Consider the following 19,931-nt stretch of genomic DNA (forward strand, 5'->3'; position numbering starts at 1 on the left):
TAAGAAAAGATGGGCTGGCATTGGAGAGGGTTCAGAGAAGGTTCACAAGGATGATTCCAGGAATTGCAAGGATTATCATACGAGGAATGTTTGATAGCTCTGGGTCTGTACTTGCTGGAATTTAGAAGGATGGGGCGGAATCTCATTGAAATCTTTCAAATGTTGAAATACCTAGACAGAATAGATGTGGAAAGGATATTTCCCATGGTGGGAGAGTCTAGGACAAGATGGCATAGCTCCCAGTTAGAGGAGCATCCATTTAAAACAGAGATGTGGAGAAATTTAGCCAGAGAGTGGTGAATTTGTGGAATTTGTTACCACAGATGGCTGTGGAGGCCAGGTCATTGGGTGTATTTAAGGCGAAGATTGATACGTTCTTGATTGGCCACGCCATCAAAGATTATGGGGAGAAGGCTGGGGAGTGGGGCTGAGGAGAGGATAAAAGATCAACAATGATTGAATGGTGGAGCAGACACAAAGGGTCAAATAGCTTAATTCTACTCCTATGTCTTGTCGTCTTCTGGTCTTGTGTACTAGAAATGACAATTAACAATCTTCATTTGACTTGATTGTTAACAGGAATGTCTTTGGATCTTGGCCTGAAACATTGGCTGTTTACTCTCTTCCATCGATGCTCTCTGGCCTGCTGAGTTTCTCCAGCATTTTCTGTGTGCTCTTGTCAATCTCTTTGTGTTTGCTAGAATGATTTTCTACAATCTCAAGTGCATTTGCATAAGATGGAAATCTAACAGCACTTGTCTCTTTTTCTTGTTAATTTTTACCCCACTTTTTTTTATATAAAAAATCAACACTGGATTCTCATTGTCTCCCTGAACTCGGCACTTTTTATTTGAAAACTTTGAGAATGCATTGTAGCTCGTTATCTGTTCACCAACTAGAGCCCAGTCCTGATCCTTCTGCTTGTGAATGTTTAACAGGTTGTTCTTGTGAAAGATCAGCTAGTGACCTCTTAGTAATCTGAAGAGGTGAGGTCAATTGTTGTGATGAGTTGATCGAGCTAGGTAGGGTTTTTCTCTTTGGAGTGAAGGAGGATGAGAGCTGATTTGATAGAGATGTACAAAATAAGAGAGATAGATAGAGCAGACAGCCAGAGACTTTTTTTCTCATGGTGGAAATGGCTAAAACAAAACACAATTTTAAGATTATTGGAGGAAAGTACAGGGGAATGTCAGGTTTTTTTTTTACAGAGTGGTGGGTGTGTAGAACACCTTGCTAGGGTGAGGCAGATAAACTGGGGACATTTAGGCTCTTGGATTGCCATGTGGATTATAGACACATGGTGGAGGGTTAGATTGACTTTGGAGTAGGCTAAAATCTCGATACAACATCGGAACTGAAGTACCTGTGCTGGGCTGTAATGTTCTATGTTCTACTCTCTAGCTTAGTACTGGGAAACAAATCTCGACCCTGGTATGTAATAAATTACATTTGTACAATGCAATTGCTAGTTATCATAAATGGTAATGCAATTTAACTTTTAAAATCCAAAGCCCTTCTCTTCAACTCTATTACAAACCTAATGCTTCTTTCATTGTCAGTTCCATGCCTTCACATAGACATTGTCTCTTACTGAATTATGTTATCCAGTGTAATCTAAAATGTCCATTTCTACATACTGGCCCCACAATTGGCATCAGTCTAGACATCATTCTGGAAAATGCCTTCTTCAAAGTACTTGTTATCCTTATCTTCTCTTCCCACACACACTCTACCCCACCCTTCAAAAGCTACTGCTTTAACATAGAATTTTGTCAAATCTGTAAATCAACATTTTTCAGTTTCCATCTTTATAACTTAACAGAATAATTTACTGCCTGAAAGGTGCTATAACAATGCAAGCCAGAAAACATTAAGTTCTGCTGTAGTCCAGACTTTGCATTTCCCAAGCAAGCGTGTTATGCTTGGTTAAGATATATTGGCACTGTCATAATAGTTTCCACTGCCATGCTTTAATTCTGGATGTACACTCAGTGGCCACTTTATTAGGTACATCTGCACACCAACTTGTTAATGCAAATATCTAATCGTCAATCATGTGATAGCAACTCAATGCATAAAAGCATGCAGACATGGTCAAGAGGTTCAGTTGTTGTTTAGACCAAATGCCAGAAAGGGGAAGAAATGTGACTTTGACCATGGAATGATTGTTGGTGCCAGACAGGGTGGTTCGAGTATCTCAGAAACTGCTGATCTTGTGAAATTTTCACGCACAATGATCTTGAGTTTATAGAGAATGGTGCGAAAAATGAAAAAAAAAGTCCAGTGAGCTGCAGTTTTGTAGGTGAAAACGCATTGATAATGAGAGAGGTCAGAGGAGAATGTCCAGACTGGTTCAAGCTGACAGGAAAGTGATAGTAACTCAAATAACCATGTGTCATAACAGTGGTGTGCAGAAGAGCATCTCTGAATGCACAACACATGGAACCTTGAAGTTGATAGGCTAAGCAACAGAAGACCACACTGGGTTCTGCTCCTGTACCTAATAAAGTGGATACTGAGTGTATATGAAATGACCTGGGCTACTTGTAGTCTCCACATTGTGATCTTTAATATCAGAGCAACACACTTTGATATTGCAGGAAAAGCTCAGCAGGTCAGCCAGCATCTATGGCAGGGGATCCCTTCCTGGGGTCCACAGACCTCTTGCTTTATGGTATTGGACTATGACATAGAAAATGTTGGGAACCCCTGGTCTATGAAGGGAATTACCAGCCAATGTTTCTTGCCAAGGCTCTTTGTCGGGACTGGAAATAAAAGTGGAAGAAACCAGAATAAGAAGGTGAGGGGAGAGGAAGGAGTACAAGTTGGCAGATGATGGGTGAGACCAGGTGTGTGGGGGAGAAGTGATGAAGTATGAAGATGGGAGGTGATAGGTGGAAAAGTAAAGGGCTAAATAAGATGGAATCTGATAGGAGAGGAGAGTGGATGGGAGAAAGGGAAGGAGGGGACACCTGAGGGAGGTCTCTATTATGTTTGGTCCATTGTGATTTGTTTCAATGAAATGTTTTTAAAGGTGTTCCTGGTTTTGATCAGCATTAACATTGTCCAATCCATCTTACTCTTTCACACAGTCATCTGTTTCTTTTCCCACCTCAACAGCAGAAAAGAATTTTGGAAAACCAGTTCAAAGTAAATTTATTATCAAAGTACATATATGTCACCATATACAACCTTGAGATTCATTTTCTTGTGGGCATTCACAGTAGAATAAAGAAATAGGGTTGAGTCAATAAAAAAAACACACAACAAAAACTGACAAGACAACCAATGGGCAAAAGAAGACAAACTTTACAAATCACGTTCAGGTTCAGGAATTTCTCAACCATCAGGATCTTGAACCAGAGGGGATAACTTCACTTAACTTCACTCATCCCATTGCTGAACTGTTCCGAAAACCAAAAAATAATACATAAATAATACAGTTTATCTATTATTGTTTTTTGTCATTCCTAAGAGTTAAGCAGATACAAGGTAAATGGTCACATTGATTTCTGTTTTTTTTTTTGCTTGTGCAGGTGTTCTCAAGGACTACCTGAGGGAACTGCCATCACCATTGATAACGAAGCAGCTATATGACGCTGTTCTGGATGCCATGGCTAAGCAACCCCTCAAGATTACCTCTTCTGGGTGTGAGAATGACCCGAGTGACTGTGAGTACACAGCCAGTCTCCTGGACTGCCTGCCGGAAGTGGAGAGGGTAAGCTTAACATAGTCCTGCTTTTAACATGAAACTCAGCACATGTAGATTTGGGGTTAACAAAAAGCATCCAATTGTTGTCATGCAGTCATGGTATATCACCAGGCTCATGCAGCAAACATACAATATTCAACATTCAAAATAAATTTATTATCAAAGTTCATATATGTCACCACATACAACCCTGGGATTCATTTTGTTGTGGGCTTTCACAGTAAATGATTCGCAATTAGCTCTATTTGTCACATGTACATTAAAATGTGCAGTGAAATGTGTTTTGTATCAAACCAGTGAGGATTTGTGCTGGGTAGCCTGCAAGTGTCACCACACTTCTGGTGCCCACATAGCATGCCTACAACTCTCTAAGCCTAACATGTCATCTTTGGAATGTGGGAGGAATGCAGACCACCTGGGGGAAACCCACTCTTCTCACCTGCTCATCTTCTCCCTCTGGTGCCCCTCCTCCTTCCCTTTCTCCCGTAGTCCACTATTTTCTTACAAGATTTTTCCTTCAGTCCTTTACTTATTCTAACTATCACTTCCCAGCTTCTCACTTCATTCCCAGACACCACCCCCCCCCATCCACCTTATTGCTCACCTAATTTCACCTATCACTTGCCAGCTGCTACTCCTCCCCTTCCACCTCTTACTCAGGCTTCTGTCTCCTTCCTTTCCAGTCCCAATGAAGGGTCTTGGCCCGAAATATGGACTGTTTATTCCCTGACCACCTGAGTTCCTCCAGCGAAACAAGATACATGGTAAGAATGACAAGGTGACCACAGAGGCATATAGGTAGTGGGCAAGAATTTAGGAATAGTGTATTATGTGGGAAAATGTCAAATTATTCATATTGGAAGAATAAAAAGGAAGCATATCATCTGATGGTCTCAGATCAATCCTGATCTTATAAATGTCAGAGCAGGCTAAAGTGGGCAGCTGTCCTTAACTCATATTAGAATACATTTGGTAGAATAATTTAGTGTAGCATTTAGAATGGCGCTATTATAGCTCAGGGCATTGGAGTTTGGGGTTCAGTTCAGGCGTCCTCTGTAAGGAGTCTCTATACCTCCTCCCGCAGGTGTCCGCCGGGTGCTCTGGTTTCCTCCCACAGTCCAAAGATGTACCAGTTAGTAGGTTAATTGGTCCTTGTAAATTGCCCTATGATTAGGCAGGGGTTAAATAGGTGGGTTGCTGCTGGCATGTCTCTTTGGGCCAGGAGGGCCTGGTCTGCACTGTTTCTCTAAGAAAAGTAAATAAAGAATGAGTGCACTATTCACAAAACCTTCAGATAAGCAGTCACTTTTGATTATAAACTGGGACAAATGTGTGAAGAATTCTCAATGAAATCTTTAAATAATTCTTGCCAAAATTTTGAAATTTTGAATAGTCCAATTGATTTGGGTTGTTATTCCTGGTTGTCACACCCCTCTTTACATTGGCATCCCAGAACAGATTCTACACAATCAAGAAAGCTCGCCAACACTTTACTTTCTGAGCTAGCTGAAGAGAACTGGACTCTACACATCTATACTCATGACCTTCTCTAGCTGTGCAGAAAGAATGTAAGACAATAAAACATAGCAGAATTAGGCCATTGAGTCTGCTCCACCATTCTATCATGGCTGATTTATGATCCCTCTCAACCCCATTCTCTTGCCTTCTCCCTGTAACCTGATTAATCAAGAACCTATCAACCTCCGCCTTAAATATACCAAGTGACTCGCACAGCAGTGTATGGCAATGAACTCCACAGATTCATCACCCTCTGGCTGAAGAAATTTTTCTTCATTTGTTCTAAATGGACATCCCTCTATTCTGAGGCTGTGCCCTCTGGTCTGAGACTCGTCACTATAGGAAATACCTTCTCCACATCAACTCCAAGTGGTGCAGGTGAGCTCAATTTCAACATTTCAAGAGAAGTTTGGATAGCCACATGGATGTTAGGGGTATGAATGGCTCTGGCCTTGTGCAGGTCGATGGGAGTAGGCAGATTAAGTGGTTTGGCATAGACTAGGTGGGCCAAAGGTCCTGTTTCTGAACTGTACTTTTTTATGACTCAACATCAAAGAGCTATCTTGTAGGCATTTTCCCCCTCTACTTGCATATTGAAATCCCCCATGACTATTACAACATTGCCCTTTTTACCTGCCTTTTCTATCTCCCATTGTAATTTGTAGCCCACGTCCTGGCTTTTGTTCAGAGGCCTGTGTATGACTTCTATCAAGGTCTTTTTACCCTTGCAGTTTCCCACAAGGATTCCACATCTTCCGATCCCATGTCACCTCTTTAAAATGATTTGATGTTATTTTTTTACCATCAGAGCCACCCCATCCCCTCCACTGACCTGCCTAACTTTTTGATACAATGTGAAGCTCCCAATTATGATTTTCTTCCAGCCACACCTCAGCGGTTCCCACAATGTCATACATGCCAATCTCTAACTGTGCTACAAGATCATCTACCTTATTCCATATGCTGCATGCATTCAAATATAACAGCTTCAGTTCTGTCACAAACGAGAGAAAATTTTCAAATGCTGGAAATCCAAGCAGCACACACAAAATGCTGAAGGGTCCTGCTGAAGGGTTTCAACTTGAAACGCTGACTATACTCTTTTTTTTCATAGATGCTGCCTAGCCTACTGAGTACCTTCAGTCCTGTATTCATCACCATTTTTGGTTTTGGCACGATGTTACACTTTAACTCATTCACTGACTGCAGTTTTGCCCTTTCATTTGCCTTTCCTTCCTCACAGTCTCATTACACTGCATCTACTTGTATACCAACTGCTCCATCCTTAAGCCATATCTCTCCAGTTCCCATCCCCCGCCAAGTAAGTTTAATCCTTTCTGAACGGCTCTAGCAAACCTGCCTGCAAGGATGTAGTAGGGAACATCCTAACAAGCTGCATCACTGCACGGTACGGAAACTGCACTACAATAGTCGGGAAGGCTCTACAACGGCTAGTCAAAACTGCCCAATGTATCACTAGCACCCATCTACCCACCATCAAGTACATATTGTATATACAGAATGGTGCCAGATAAACCGATCACCCTGCTCGTGGATTTTGTCCCAATCCTATCAGGGAGAGGACTATGTAGCATTCACGCCAGGACCACCAAACTCAAAAAACTGCTATTTTTCCAAGCAGCAAGGCAGATCAACATCTCCACCCACTAACTCATCCATCCACACCCCCAACCACCACTACTTTATCATTTCCTGTCAATCACCTTTTGTGCAGACACTCCTGTGTGTAGCATCACTACAATCTATCTATATTTGCTATCATATGTATTTATATTTATGGTATTTTTTATTGTGTACTTTATCTTGTATTTTTATTTGTGATGCAGTGGATCTGGAGTAACAATTCTTAGAAATTGTGTACTGGAAATAACATTAAACAACCTTAAATCTTGTTAAATTTGGTTTTGAAACTGGGCTAATGATTCAAGCAGTTCCATTGTGTTTTCGACTAAAGACTTGTCAGATGGCTAGTTTCCAAGACCACTATCAAATGAACTTGCAGTGATTAAAGTTTTATCATATGTTATTGTCAAAACACTGAGTAGTTTACTAACATCTGACTATACAGTATATGTCTTATGATAAGCATTGCTAAGAAGTTCTGTCAATGTTCACTTGCTGAGAGAGGTGAAAGATGATGGAAGTACGAATTTAACTCCTTGATTTCATATGACCATATTCTGTGAGGCTTTGCTCAGTTCAGCGCTGAACCTGGCTCCGCACCTGTGGCTTGCAGCACTGAACTGGCTCTGAGGCTGTGGACTTGTCTTTGGGTTCTGCAGTTTATGCTCTGGATTTTTTTTTTTACTTATTTGCAGAATTTTTTTCTTTCTTTTTCTCACATTGGATGTATGGCAGGGTTTTTGTGGATTCTATTTGTTTTATGTCTCCCTTGAAGAAGAAGAAGTTGTTTCTCTATAGTATACATACTTTGAAAATAAAGGGTCTTTAAACTTAGAGCAATTCTGTAAAATGTTAAGTGCACCATAGCTGGCAGTAATGCCCCCTCTAAATCTGGTAATTAGATTGTGTCTCAGGGTATTTTTTCTTTAACTTGAAGACATTTTGCGGTCAAATATTAGAAGCATGGAAATGCTCCACTGCAAGTTTCACCAGAGCTGATTGTTCTTAAAATGCAGCGACTTGAACTTGTGTTCAACTAGAGGCGGTGCTCTCTAATTCTGGATACCCCCACCACAGGAAACATCCTCTTCACATCCACCCTATCTAGTCCTTTCAACATTCGGTAAGTTTCAATGAGACTCGCCCCCACATTCTTCTAAATTCCAGTGAGAACAGGCCCAAAGCTGCCATACGCTCCTTATATGTTAACCCCTCATTTCCGAAATCATCTTCATGAACCTCCTCTGGACTCTCTCCAATGACAACACATCCTTTCTGAGACGAGGGGCCCAAAACTGTTGACAATAGTGGCCTGACTAATGTCCTATAAATGCTCAGCATTATCACCTTTATTATTATTTTTTTTCTGTTTGCTAGATTAGGTATTGCATTAAACTGCTGCTGCTAAGTTGACAAATTTCTCGTCACCTGTCAGTGATAATAAACCTGATTCTGATTCTGATTCTATTGTTCCTTTTACCAAAATGCATTATTCCATCTCATCTTACTGCCCATTCTTCCAATTTGCTATCCTGCTGCAATCCCATTGCTCCCTCAGCACTACCAACCCCCCCACCTATCTTCATATCATCCACAAACTTCACAAACTTTGCCACAAAGCCATCAATTCCACTATCTAAATCATTGACTAACAACGTCAAAAGTAACAGTCCAAATTCTGACCCTTGAGGAACACCACTAGTCACCGCTGCCTCCTACTGTCAGCCATTCTCTTAACCATGCCAGTACCTTCTCTGTAACTCCATTGGATTTTAACTTAAGCTGCCTTATCAAATGCCTTCTGATAATCCAAGTAAATGACATCCACTGCCTCTCCTTTGTCCACCCTGCTTGTTGCTTCCTCAAAGAACTCTAACAGATTTGTCAGGCAAGATTTCCCTTCACAGAAACCATGCTGACTTTGACTTATTTTATTCTTCAAGTCTCCAAGTACCTTGAAACCTCATCCTTTCTTTCTTTTTCAATCTTTTTATTAGTTTCATAAAGATATAAACATGACATAGTAGCAGTACAAAGTTATTGGGAATACATTGTTATAATTAACATGTGATTATAAAGCCAAATACTACTTAAATGATAAAACTCCCAATGATATAGGATACCAATGAATAATATAGAACAAAGAAAAATATCTAAACAAAAATCATGAAAGAGGAACAAAAAATAACCCCCCCCCTCCAAAAAAAAACTAATCTAAACAGAATTAATCGACTAAACTGGAAAAAAAAAAAGACCTGGGCTGTTTTAACATCGTAAAAAATGGGAGAAAAGAAAACCTTAGTGTCGATGACTCCGTTCCTCTCAATCTCATCCTTAATAATAGATTCCAATACTTTCCCAACCACTGAGGTCAGGCTAACTGGCCTAAATTTCATACTTTTGCCTTCCTTCCTTAGTGTGGAGTGACATTTGCAATCTTCCAGCCCCCCCCCCCCCCCAATAAGATCTGGGCTATTACACAACACCGATTCTACGATAACCTAAACAACAGGAATTCTGCAGATGCTGGAAATTCAAGCAACACACATCAAAGTTGCTGGTGAACGCAGCAGGCCAGGCAGCATCTCTAGGAAGAGGTACAGTCGACATTTCAGGCCGAGACCCTTCGTCAGGACTGCTACGATAACCTTTTACCTTTGTGACGATATCCTGAGTTATTCATTGTGGACTGTACTTTTAAAAGGAGAGAGAGTGTGCAGCTGTACAGCACAAACAACTTGTTATTGAGCGAGAGAGAGAGGTGAAGACTGCTCACAGTTTGTTTGGGATTTCTGCAAGGACACTGCTAGCTTCTGAGTTCCTACAGAGAGAAAAGGGAGGAGCTACTGGATGGACAGCTGGTGTTCAGCACAGCAGTATTTAAACCAGCGTAGTTTCTTGTTTCGCAGGACACGCAGACACACTAAGGTATGGTGAAGTTACCACTATCCTGTTCAGGTGCCCACAAGTGTGGGACTGTCTGGCATGGAGGGACCACAGCACAGGATTGAGAAAAGCTGCAGAAAGTTGTAAACTCAGCCAGTTCTATCATCAGTACTAGTCTCTCCAGCATTGAGGACACCTTCAAAAGGTGATGCCTCAAAAAGGTGGCATTCATCATTAAGGACCCCTACCACCCAGGAAATGCCCTCTTCTCGTTGCTACCATCAAGGAGGAGATACAGGAGCCTGAAGAGAGGCACTCATCATTTCAGGAACAGCTTCTTCCCTCTATGTTCAGATTTCTGAATGGACCGTGAGCCCATGACACTACCTCTGGTTTTTTGTCTCTCTTTTTTGGCTCTTTTTGCACTAATTTTATTTAAAATGTTAAAATATATATATTTCATTATTATGCATTACTTTGCATTAATATGCCAGTGAAACTGATTCTGATTCTTAAGTCCTCCAACTTTTTTATGCATAAGTGTTTTTAAAAGTCCCCCTTTCCCATCAAAGTTGAACAGGCCTGTGGTTGTTATGCATAAACCTATATAACCATATAACAATTACAGCATGGAAACAGGTCATCTCGGCCCTTCTAGTCCATGCCGAACTCTTACTCTCACCTAGTCCCACGGACCTGCACTCAGCCCATAACCTTCTATTTCTTTCCTGTCCATATAGCTACCCAATTTAACTTTAAATGACAACATCGAACCTGCCTCAACCACTTCTGCTGGAAGCTCGTTCCACACAGCTACCACTCTCTGAGTAAAGAAGTTCCCCCTCATGTTACCCCTAAACTTTTGCCCTTTAACTCTCAACTCATGTCCTCTTGTTTGAATCTCACCCACTCTCAATGGAACAAGCCTATCCACGTCAACTCTATCTATCCCCCTGTTAATTTTAAATACCTCTATCAAGTCCCCCCCCAACCTTCTACGCTCCAAAGAATAAAGACCTAACTTGTTCACCTTTCTCTGTAACTTAGGAGGTGAAACCCAGGCAACATTTTAGTAAATCTCCTCTGTACTCTCTCAATTTTATTGACATCTTTCCTATAATACGGTGACCAGAACTGTACACAATACTCCAAATTTGGCCTCACCAATGCCTTATACAATTTCAACATTACATCCCAACTCCTATACTCAATGCTCTGACTTATAAAGGCCAGCATACCAAAAGCTTTCTTCACCACCCTATCCACATGAGATTCCACCTTCAGAGAACTATGCACCATTATTCCTAGATCCCTTTGTTCTACAGCATTCTTCAATGCCCTGCTATTTACCATGTATGTCCTATTTTGATTAGTCCTACCAAAATGTAGCACCTCACATTTTTCAGTATTAAACTCCATCTGCCATCTTTCAGCCCACTCTTCTAACTGGCCTAAATCTCTCTGCAAGCTTTGAAAACCTACTTCATCAGCCACAACTCCACCTATCTTAGTATCATCTGCATACTTACTAATCCAATTTACCACCCTATCATCCAGATCATTAATATATATGACAAACAACATTGGACCCAGTACAGATCCCTGAGGCACACCACTAGTCACCGGCCTCCAATCTGACAAACAGTTATCCACCACTAGTCACCGGCCTCCAATCTGACAAACAGTTATCCACCACTAGTCACCGGCCTCCAATCTGACAAACAGTCATCCACCACTACTCTCTGGCATCTCCCATCCAGCCACTGCTGAATCCATTACTTCAATATTAATACCTAACGATTGAACCTTCCTAACTAACCTTCCGTGTGGAACCTTAGAGACAACATCCACCGCTTTACTCTCGTCAACTTTACTAGTAACCTCTTCAAAAAATTCAATAAGATTTGTCAAACATGACCTTCCACGCACAAATCCATGTTGACTGTTCCTAATCAGACCCTGTCTATCCAGATAATTATATGTACCATCTCCAAGAATACTTTCCATCAACTTACCCACCACTGACGTCAAACTCACAAGCCGATAATTGCTAGGTTTACTCTTGGAACCCTTTTTAAACAATGGAACAACATGTGCAATACACCAATCCTCCGGCACCATCCCGTTTCTAATGACACTCGAAATATTTCTGTCAGCGCCCCTGCTATTTCCATACTAACTTCCCTCAAGGTCCTAGGGAATATCCTGTCAGGACCCGGAGACTTATCCACTTTTATATTCCTTAAAAACGCCAGTACTTCCTCTTCTTTAATCATCATAGTTTCCATAACTACCCTACTTGTTTCCCTTACCTTACACAATTCAATATCCTTCTCCTTAGTGAATACCAAAGAAGAATTGTTCAAAATCTTCTCCATCTCTTTTGGCTCCACACATAGCTGTCCACTCTGATTCTCTAAGGGACCAATTTTATCCCTCACTATCCTTTTGCTATTAATATGACTGTAGAAATCCTTTGGATTTATTTTCACCTTTCTTGCCAAAGCAACCTCATATCTTTTAGCTTTTCAAAGCCTACTCCTGTTTTTGAACAAAGGAATAATATTTGATCCCTCACACTACTAAAAGATTATGATTAATGCCCCCACTATCTCCTCCTATCTTCTCACAAAATCCCATCTTGTCTATCAGCCCCAGTGACTTCAGTGCCAAGTCAGAATGAGATTTATTGCTGTGTGTTGTGGAATTTGTTCTTTTTTGGCAGCGGTTCAGTGCAAGACATCAAAAGTTACAATGAAGAATAAAATAAATAGGGCATAAAGGCAATATTGAGGTAGTATTCATGAGTTCATGGAGCATGCAGAAATTTGATGGTGGAAGGGAAAATGCTATTCTTTAAATATTGAGTTTTCAGGTTCCTGTACCTTCTCCTTTCTCATACTAATGAGAAAAGGACATCCTGGATGATGACATTTTGAACACTTCTAAGTGTGGCATGATAGCACAACACTTTACAATCACCAGCTATAAGATTGATGTTCGATTCCTGCCGCTGTCTGTACGGAATTTGTATGTACTCACTGTGACTAGTGGGTTTCCTCTGGGTGCTCTGGTTTTCTCCCACATTCCATAGATATACAGTTAGGGAAAAAGTGAGTTGTGGCCCTGCTATGTTGATATTGGATGGTGGTGACACTTGTGGGCTGTCCTGGCAAGCCTCACTAATTTGATTTGATGCACTGAATGTTATGATGTGCAGGTAACAAATAAAACTTATCTTTATCTTTATGCCATTAATTTTTGTACAGTGCAATGTTTCAACTATCTGTTCATTCACTAATCACTTTTCCTGATGAAGACAAATGCAATGTATTCAGTATGTCGACGGCACCCTCAACATCCATATCAGGTTCCCACGTTTGTCCGGAATTGCCCTGCGTAGTTTAATAGTTACACTCAGTGGCCACTTTATTAGGTACACCTGTACACCTCGTTAATGCAAATATCTAATCAGTCAATCATGTGGCAGCAACTCAAAGCATAAAAGCATGCAGACATGGACAAGAGGTTCAGTTGTTGTTCAGACCAAACATCGGATTGGGGAAGAAATAGATATGCAAATTTGATCATGAAATGATTTTTGGTGCCAGGCGTGGTGGTTTGAGTATGTCGGAAATAGCTGATCAGTTTCTGGGGTTTTTCCACTCACAACAGTCTCCAGAATTTACAGACAATGAATGGAGTGAAAAATGAAAAACATCCAATGAGTGGCTGCTCTGTCGGCAAAAGTGCCCTGTTAATGAGAGAGAGCAGAGGGGAATGGCCAGACTGGTTCAAGCTGACAGAATCAAAACGAGGTTTATTATCACCAGCATGTGACGTGAAATTTGTAACTCAGCAGCAGCAGTTCAATGCAGTACATAATATAGAAGAAAAAAAAAACATAATAACTAAATAGGGAAATCAATTACAGTATACATATATTGAATAGATTAAAAATTGTGCAAAAAAACTATTTTTTTTTTTGAAAAAGTGAGATAGTGTCCAAGGGTTCAATATCCATTTAGAAATCAGATGGCAGAGAGGAAGAAGCTGTTCCTGAATCACTGAGTGTGTGCCTTCAGGTTTATGTACCTCCTACCTGATGGTAACAATGAGAAAAGGGCGTGCCCTGGGTGCTGGAGATCCTTAATAATGGACGCTGCCTTTCTGAGACACTGTTCCTTGAAGATGTCCTGAGTACTTTGTAGTTTAGTACCCAAGATGGAGCAAACTAAATTTACAACCCTCTGCAGCTTCTTTCGATCCTGTGGAGTAGCCCCCCCATACCAGACAGTGATGCAACCTGTCAGAATAGTCTCTATGGTACATCTATAGAAGTTTTTGAGTGCATTTGTTAACATGCCAAATCTCTTCAAACTCCTAATGAAATACGAGGGGTGATTGATAAGTTTGTGGCCTAAGGTAGAAGGAGGTGAGTTAGTAACCTCAAACTTTCTGCATAATCACTCAGAGTTGAACTGCATGTGCATGTAACAAGAGCTGTGTAACTCATCTCTTTCTACCTTAGGCCACAAACTTATCAATCACCCCTGCTGTGGGCACTTTCTGGAGGTCCAAGATCCGTATGCTGCACGACCGCTGGACTTAAGTGTAGGAGGGGACTATGTTGAAAAATAAATGTGCTAGGTTTTCTAAAATTGGCTTCTTCTACCTTAGGCCACGAACTTATCAATCACCCCTCTTAGAGCTGCTGTCTTGCCTTCTTTATAACTACATCGATATATTGGGACCAGGTTAAATCCTCAGAGATCTTGACACCCAGGAACTTGAAACTTCTCACTTTCTCCACTTCTGATCCCCCAATGACAATTGGTATGTGTTCTTTCGTCTTACCCTTCCGGAGGTCGGCAATCAGTTCTTTCGTCTTACTGACGTTGAGTGCAAGGTTGTTTCTGCGGCACCACTCCACTAGTTGGCATCTCACTCCTGTATGCCCTCTTGTCATTACCTGAGAGAGTAGAGCAGTGGGCTAAGCACACACCCCTGAGGTGCACCAGTGCTAATAGTCAGCAAGGAGGAGATGATCCAATTGCAGAGGGAGGTACAGAGGCCCAGGTTCTGCAACTTCTCAATCAGGATTGTGGGAATGATGGTATTAAAGGCTGAGCTATAGTCAATGAACAGCATCCTGAGGTAGGTGTTTGTGTTGTCCAGGTGGTCTTAAGCTGTGTGGAGAGCCATTGAGCTATTGTGGCGATAGGCAAATTGCAATGGGTCCAGGTCCTTGCTGAGGCAGGAGTTCAGTCTAGTCATGACCAACCTCTCAAAGCATTTCGTCACTGTAGGTGTGAGATGTGAGTCATTAAGGCAGCTCATATTATTTTGCTTAGGCACTGGTAAAATTGTTGCCTTTTTGATGCAAGTGGGAACTTCTGCCCATAGCAGTGAGAAGTTGAAAATATCCTTGCATACTCTCACCAGTTGGTTGGCACAGGTTTTCAAAGCCTTACCAGGTACTCCATCGGGACCTTCCACCTTGTGAAGGTTCACGCTCTTTAAAGACAGCCTATCATCAGCCTCTGAGACAGAGATCACAGGGTCATCAGATGCAGCAGGGATCTTCACAGATGTAGTTGTATTCTCCCTTTCAAAGTGGGCATAGAAGGCATTAAGTTCATCTGGTAGTGAAGTATCGCTGCCTGTCATGCTATTGGGTTTCACTTGGTTGGAGGTAATGTCTTACAAACCCTGCCAGAGTTGTCGTACATATGATGTCACCTCCAACCTGGTTTGTAATAGTCTCTTCGCTTTTGAAATAGCCCTTCGCAAATCATACGTGGTTTTCTGGTACAGACCTGGGTTGCCAGACTTGAATGCCACAGATCTAGCCTTCAGCAGACAACGTACCTCCTGTTTCATCCACAGCTTTTGGTTTGGGAATGTACAGTAAGTCTTTGTAAGCACACACTCATCCACACAGGTTTTAATGAAGTCGGTAACAACTGCAGCATACTCAGCCAGGTTTAAAGATGAATCCCTGAATACAGCCCAGTCCACCGATTCAAAGCAGTCCTGTAGGTGCTCCTGTACTTCCTTTGTCAATACCTTGGTCCTCACTACTGGTGCTGCAGTCTTCAGTCTCTGCCTATACTCAGGGATTGGAAGTACAGCCAGGTGATCAGACTTTATGAAGTTAGAGCGTGGAATAGCACGGTAGGCATTCTTGATGGTAGTGTAGCAATGGTCCATTGTGTTGCTTCCTCTAGTATTGCAAGTGATCTGTTGATGGTAATTGCTTAGTGATTTTTTCAGACTGGCCTGGTTAAAATCTCCCAAAACAATGGTGAAGACAGGAAGGCAACAGTAACTCAAATAACCAAGCATTACAACAATGGTGTGCAGAAGAGCATCCCTGAACGCACAACACGTTGATCTTTGAAGTGGATGGGGTACAGCAGAAGACCACACTGGCTTCCACTCCTGTACCTAATAAAATGGTCAGTGAGTGTATATGTCTATAGAACAGTTCTAGATTCCCATTAACATTGGCAGTTCATAACTCTCTTTGCCTCTTATTACAGTTTTCACATCCCATTGGATTCTTTTGCAATAAGCCTGGCATTGCCCCCCTTTCTTTGCTTCCCATTAGAAACCATAGAAAAACTACAGCACAGAAACAGGCCTTTTGGCCCTTCCTGGCTGTGCCGAGCCATTTTCTGCCTAGTCCCACTGACCTGCACACGGACCATATCCCTCCATACACCTCCCATCCATGTATCTGTCCAATTTATTCTTAAATGTTAAAAAAGAACCCGCATTTACCACCTCGTCTGGCAGCTCATTCCATACTCCCTCCACTCTCTGTGCGAAGAAGTGCCCCCCCCCCCAATGTTCCCTTTAAACTTTTCCCCCCTCACCCTTAACCCATGTCCTCTGGTTTTTTTCTCCCCTTGCCTCAGTGGAAAAAGCCTGCTTGCATTCACCCTATCTATACCCATCATAATTTTATATACCTCTATCAAATCTCCCCTCATTCTTCTATGCTCCAGGGAATAAAGTCCTAACCTATTCAACCTTTCTCTGTAACTGAGTTTCTCAAGTCCCGGCAACATCCTTGTAAACCTTCTCTGCACTCTTTCAACCTTATTTATATCCTTCCTGTAATTTGGTGACCAAAACTGAACACAATACTCCAGATTCGGCCTCACCAATGCCTTATACAACCTCATCATAACATTCCAGCTCTTATACTCAATACTTTGATTAATAAAGGCCAATGTACCAAAAGCTCTCTTTACGACCCTATCTACCTGTGACGCCACTTTTAGGGAATTTTGTATCTGTATTCCCAGATCCCTCTGTTCCACTGCACTCCTCAGTGCCTTACCATTAACCCTGTATGTTCTACCTTGGTTTGTCCTTCCAACGTGCAATACCTCACACTTGTCTGTATTAAACTCCATCTGCCATTTTTCAGCCCATTTTTCCAGCTGGTCCAAGTCCCTCTGCAGGCTCTGAAAACCTTCCTCACTGTCTGCTACACCTCCAATCTTTGTATCATCAGCAAATTTGCTGATCCAATTTACCACATTATCATCCAGATCATTGATATAGATGACAAATAACAATGGACCCAGCACTGATCCCTGTGGCACACCACTAGTCACAGGCCTCCACTCGGAGAAGCAAGTCTCTACTACCACTCTTTGGCTTCTTCCATTGAGCCAATGTCTAATCCAATTTACCACCTCTCCATGTAGACCTAGTGACTGAATTTTCCTAACTAACCTCCCATGCGGGACCTTGTCAAAGGCCTTACTGAAGTCCATGTAGACAATATCCACTGCTTTCCCTTCATCCACTTTCCTGGTAACCTCCTCGAAAAACTCCAATAGATTGGTCAAACGTGACCTACCACGCACAAAGCCATGTTGACTCTCCCTAATAAGTCCCTGTCTATCCAAATGCTTGTAGATTCTGTCTCTTAGTACTCCCTCCAATAACTTACCTACTACCGACATTAAATTTACTGGCCTATAATTTCCTGGATTACTTTTCGATCCTTTTTAAACAACGGAACAACATGAGCCACTCTCCAATCCTCCGGCACCTCACCTTGTAGACAGCGACACTTTAAATATTTCTGCCAGGGCCCCTGCAATTTCAACACTAGTCTCCTTCAAGGTCCGAGGGAACACCCTGTCAGGTCCCGGGGATTTATCCACTTTAATTTTCCTCATTCTTTGTATCTCTTTTAGCACCTAGAGAGCTTTAGATTTGACACCATAAGACAGCAGCAAAGTTAGGCTATTCGATGCATTGAGGCTGCTCCACCATTCCATCATGGCTGATTTATTTTCCCCCTCAATCTCATTTCTCCTGCCTTCTTCCTGTAACATTTGATACCCTTATTAATCGAGAGCCTATCAACCTCTGCTTTAAATATACCCAATGCTGGCCTCCACAGCCACCTGTGGCACCAAATTCCACAATTTCAGCGACACTCTAGCTAAAGAAATTCCTCCTCATCTCGTTTATAAAGATAGCCTTGTATTCTAAGACTGTGCTCCCTAGTCCTAGACTCTCCCACTATGGGAAACATCCTCACCATGTCTACTTGATCTAGACCTTTAGGAGCCTTTAGTTTTGCTGCTAAGGCTATGCCATCATTGAAATCGAGAGGCCTGAAGTGTATTTGCAGACCTTCTAGTATGCACTGCATGTCACGTTATTGATGTTTTCCACTGGCCCAGCTCAAACATTCTTATCACTGGTTTTGTTCTTTCGCGTTCTTTGAATACCAGCAATAATCTGAAATGGACGGGGATGATTTTCTGGAATGAAAGATGTGCTGGTATGCAGGTCCTATAGGTGACTTCCATTTCGTACAGAATATTATACAGTAACCTCTTTGTACAAAAAAAAACTTTAAGCTAGCTTAATACATACTTAATTATTTTTTTTAATCCTGTTCACTGAAATTGGAAGTGTTTGAAGGAGCAGCAGGGTCTGCCAGTTTCGAGTGAAAAGTATGTTTTTTGTGTTATAAAGTTACTTCTATAAAACTGGCAATCAAAGCCAGTGATTGTTGAATTATAGACTGTCTGAGAGATAACAGTGGCTTTTTTGATTTGAAGGCAAAAATTTTTTAAGCACCTTTTAAAGGAAATCATTTAAAAGCATTAAACGGATAAATCTGACACGAAACTGTGTTCCTTTCATGTCTATTTATAAAAATGAATATGTGAAATAAAACAGGGATTTGAAACCTTCTTTGTTGCTAAAGTCTTTTCTATAACCGTAAAACATATGTAGGAGCAGAATTAGGCCATTTGGCCCATCCGGTCTGCTCCGCTATTCTGTCATGGCTGATGAATTATCTCTCTCAATCCCATTCTCTTGTCTTCTCTGTACAACCTTTGACACTGACTAATCAGGAACCTACAGTGGCTATAAAAACTATTCGCGTTCGCGCCCCCCCCCCCCACCCCCAGAAGTTTTCGTGTTTTATTGTATTACAACATTGGATCATAGTGGATTTAATTTGGCTTTTTTTGTCACTGATCAACAGGAAAGAAAACTTTTGTGTCATAGTAAAAACGGGCTTCTATAAAATGATCTAAATTAATTATAAATATAAAACAAAATACTTGATTGCATAAGTATTCACCCCCACCCCCTTAATATGACACACCAAATCATCAATGATGTAGCCTATTGGTTTTAGAAGTAACATAATGGAATATCTGGTTTTGGAAACCTGTGTGCAGTTAAGAGGTTTCAATTGATTGTAGTAAAAATAACCTGTATCTGGAAAGTCCAACTGCTGGTGAGCTAGTATCCTGGCAAAGCCACACCATGAAGACAAAAGAGCACTCTAAGCAACTCCACATAAAGGTTATTGAAAAGCCCGAGTCAGGAGATGAATAGAAGAAAAATTTTGTCAATGACTATCCATTGGAGTACAGTTAAGTCAATTATCAAGAAATGGAAAGAATATGGCACAGCCGTATATCTGCCTAGAGTAGGCCATCCTCAAAATTGAGTGGCTGCAAGAAGGGGACTAGTGAAGGAAGTTACCAACAGACCTATGACAACTCTGGAAGAGTTACAAGCTTCAGTGGCCGGGATGGGAGATGCCCAGATGTTTCAGCAGTCACTGCTTTATGGGAGAGCGGCAAAGAGAAAGCCACTGTTGAAAAAAACT

The 19,931-nt window shown here is 41.4% G+C and overlaps 1 protein-coding gene across 4 annotated transcripts in view; it reads left to right on the forward strand.

The window, feature by feature from the left end:
* Window positions 1-19,931, forward strand: part of syde2 (synapse defective 1, Rho GTPase, homolog 2 (C. elegans)) — a 140,101-nt gene that overhangs the window by 99,622 nt on the left and 20,548 nt on the right. The window contains exons 5-7 of one of the 4 annotated variants that reach the window (XR_011887961.1): window positions 3,537-3,718; window positions 4,396-4,476; window positions 16,037-16,055. Coding sequence is in view for 3 of the 4 variants with exons in the window: in XM_072273281.1 (XP_072129382.1) it covers window positions 3,537-3,718; window positions 5,166-5,213 (230 nt within the window). In the remaining variant the exon portion in view is untranslated. Of the gene's footprint in view, window positions 1-3,536; window positions 3,719-4,395; window positions 4,477-5,165; window positions 5,604-16,036; window positions 16,056-19,931 lie in introns of those variants that run through there. The other 3 variants (XM_072273281.1, XM_072273282.1, XM_072273280.1) reach the window with 3 other exon arrangements.

The sequence above is a fragment of the Mobula birostris genome, chromosome 12, assembly GCF_030028105.1.
Source record: "Mobula birostris isolate sMobBir1 chromosome 12, sMobBir1.hap1, whole genome shotgun sequence".
Classification (NCBI taxonomy): domain Eukaryota; kingdom Metazoa; phylum Chordata; class Chondrichthyes; order Myliobatiformes; family Myliobatidae; genus Mobula; species Mobula birostris.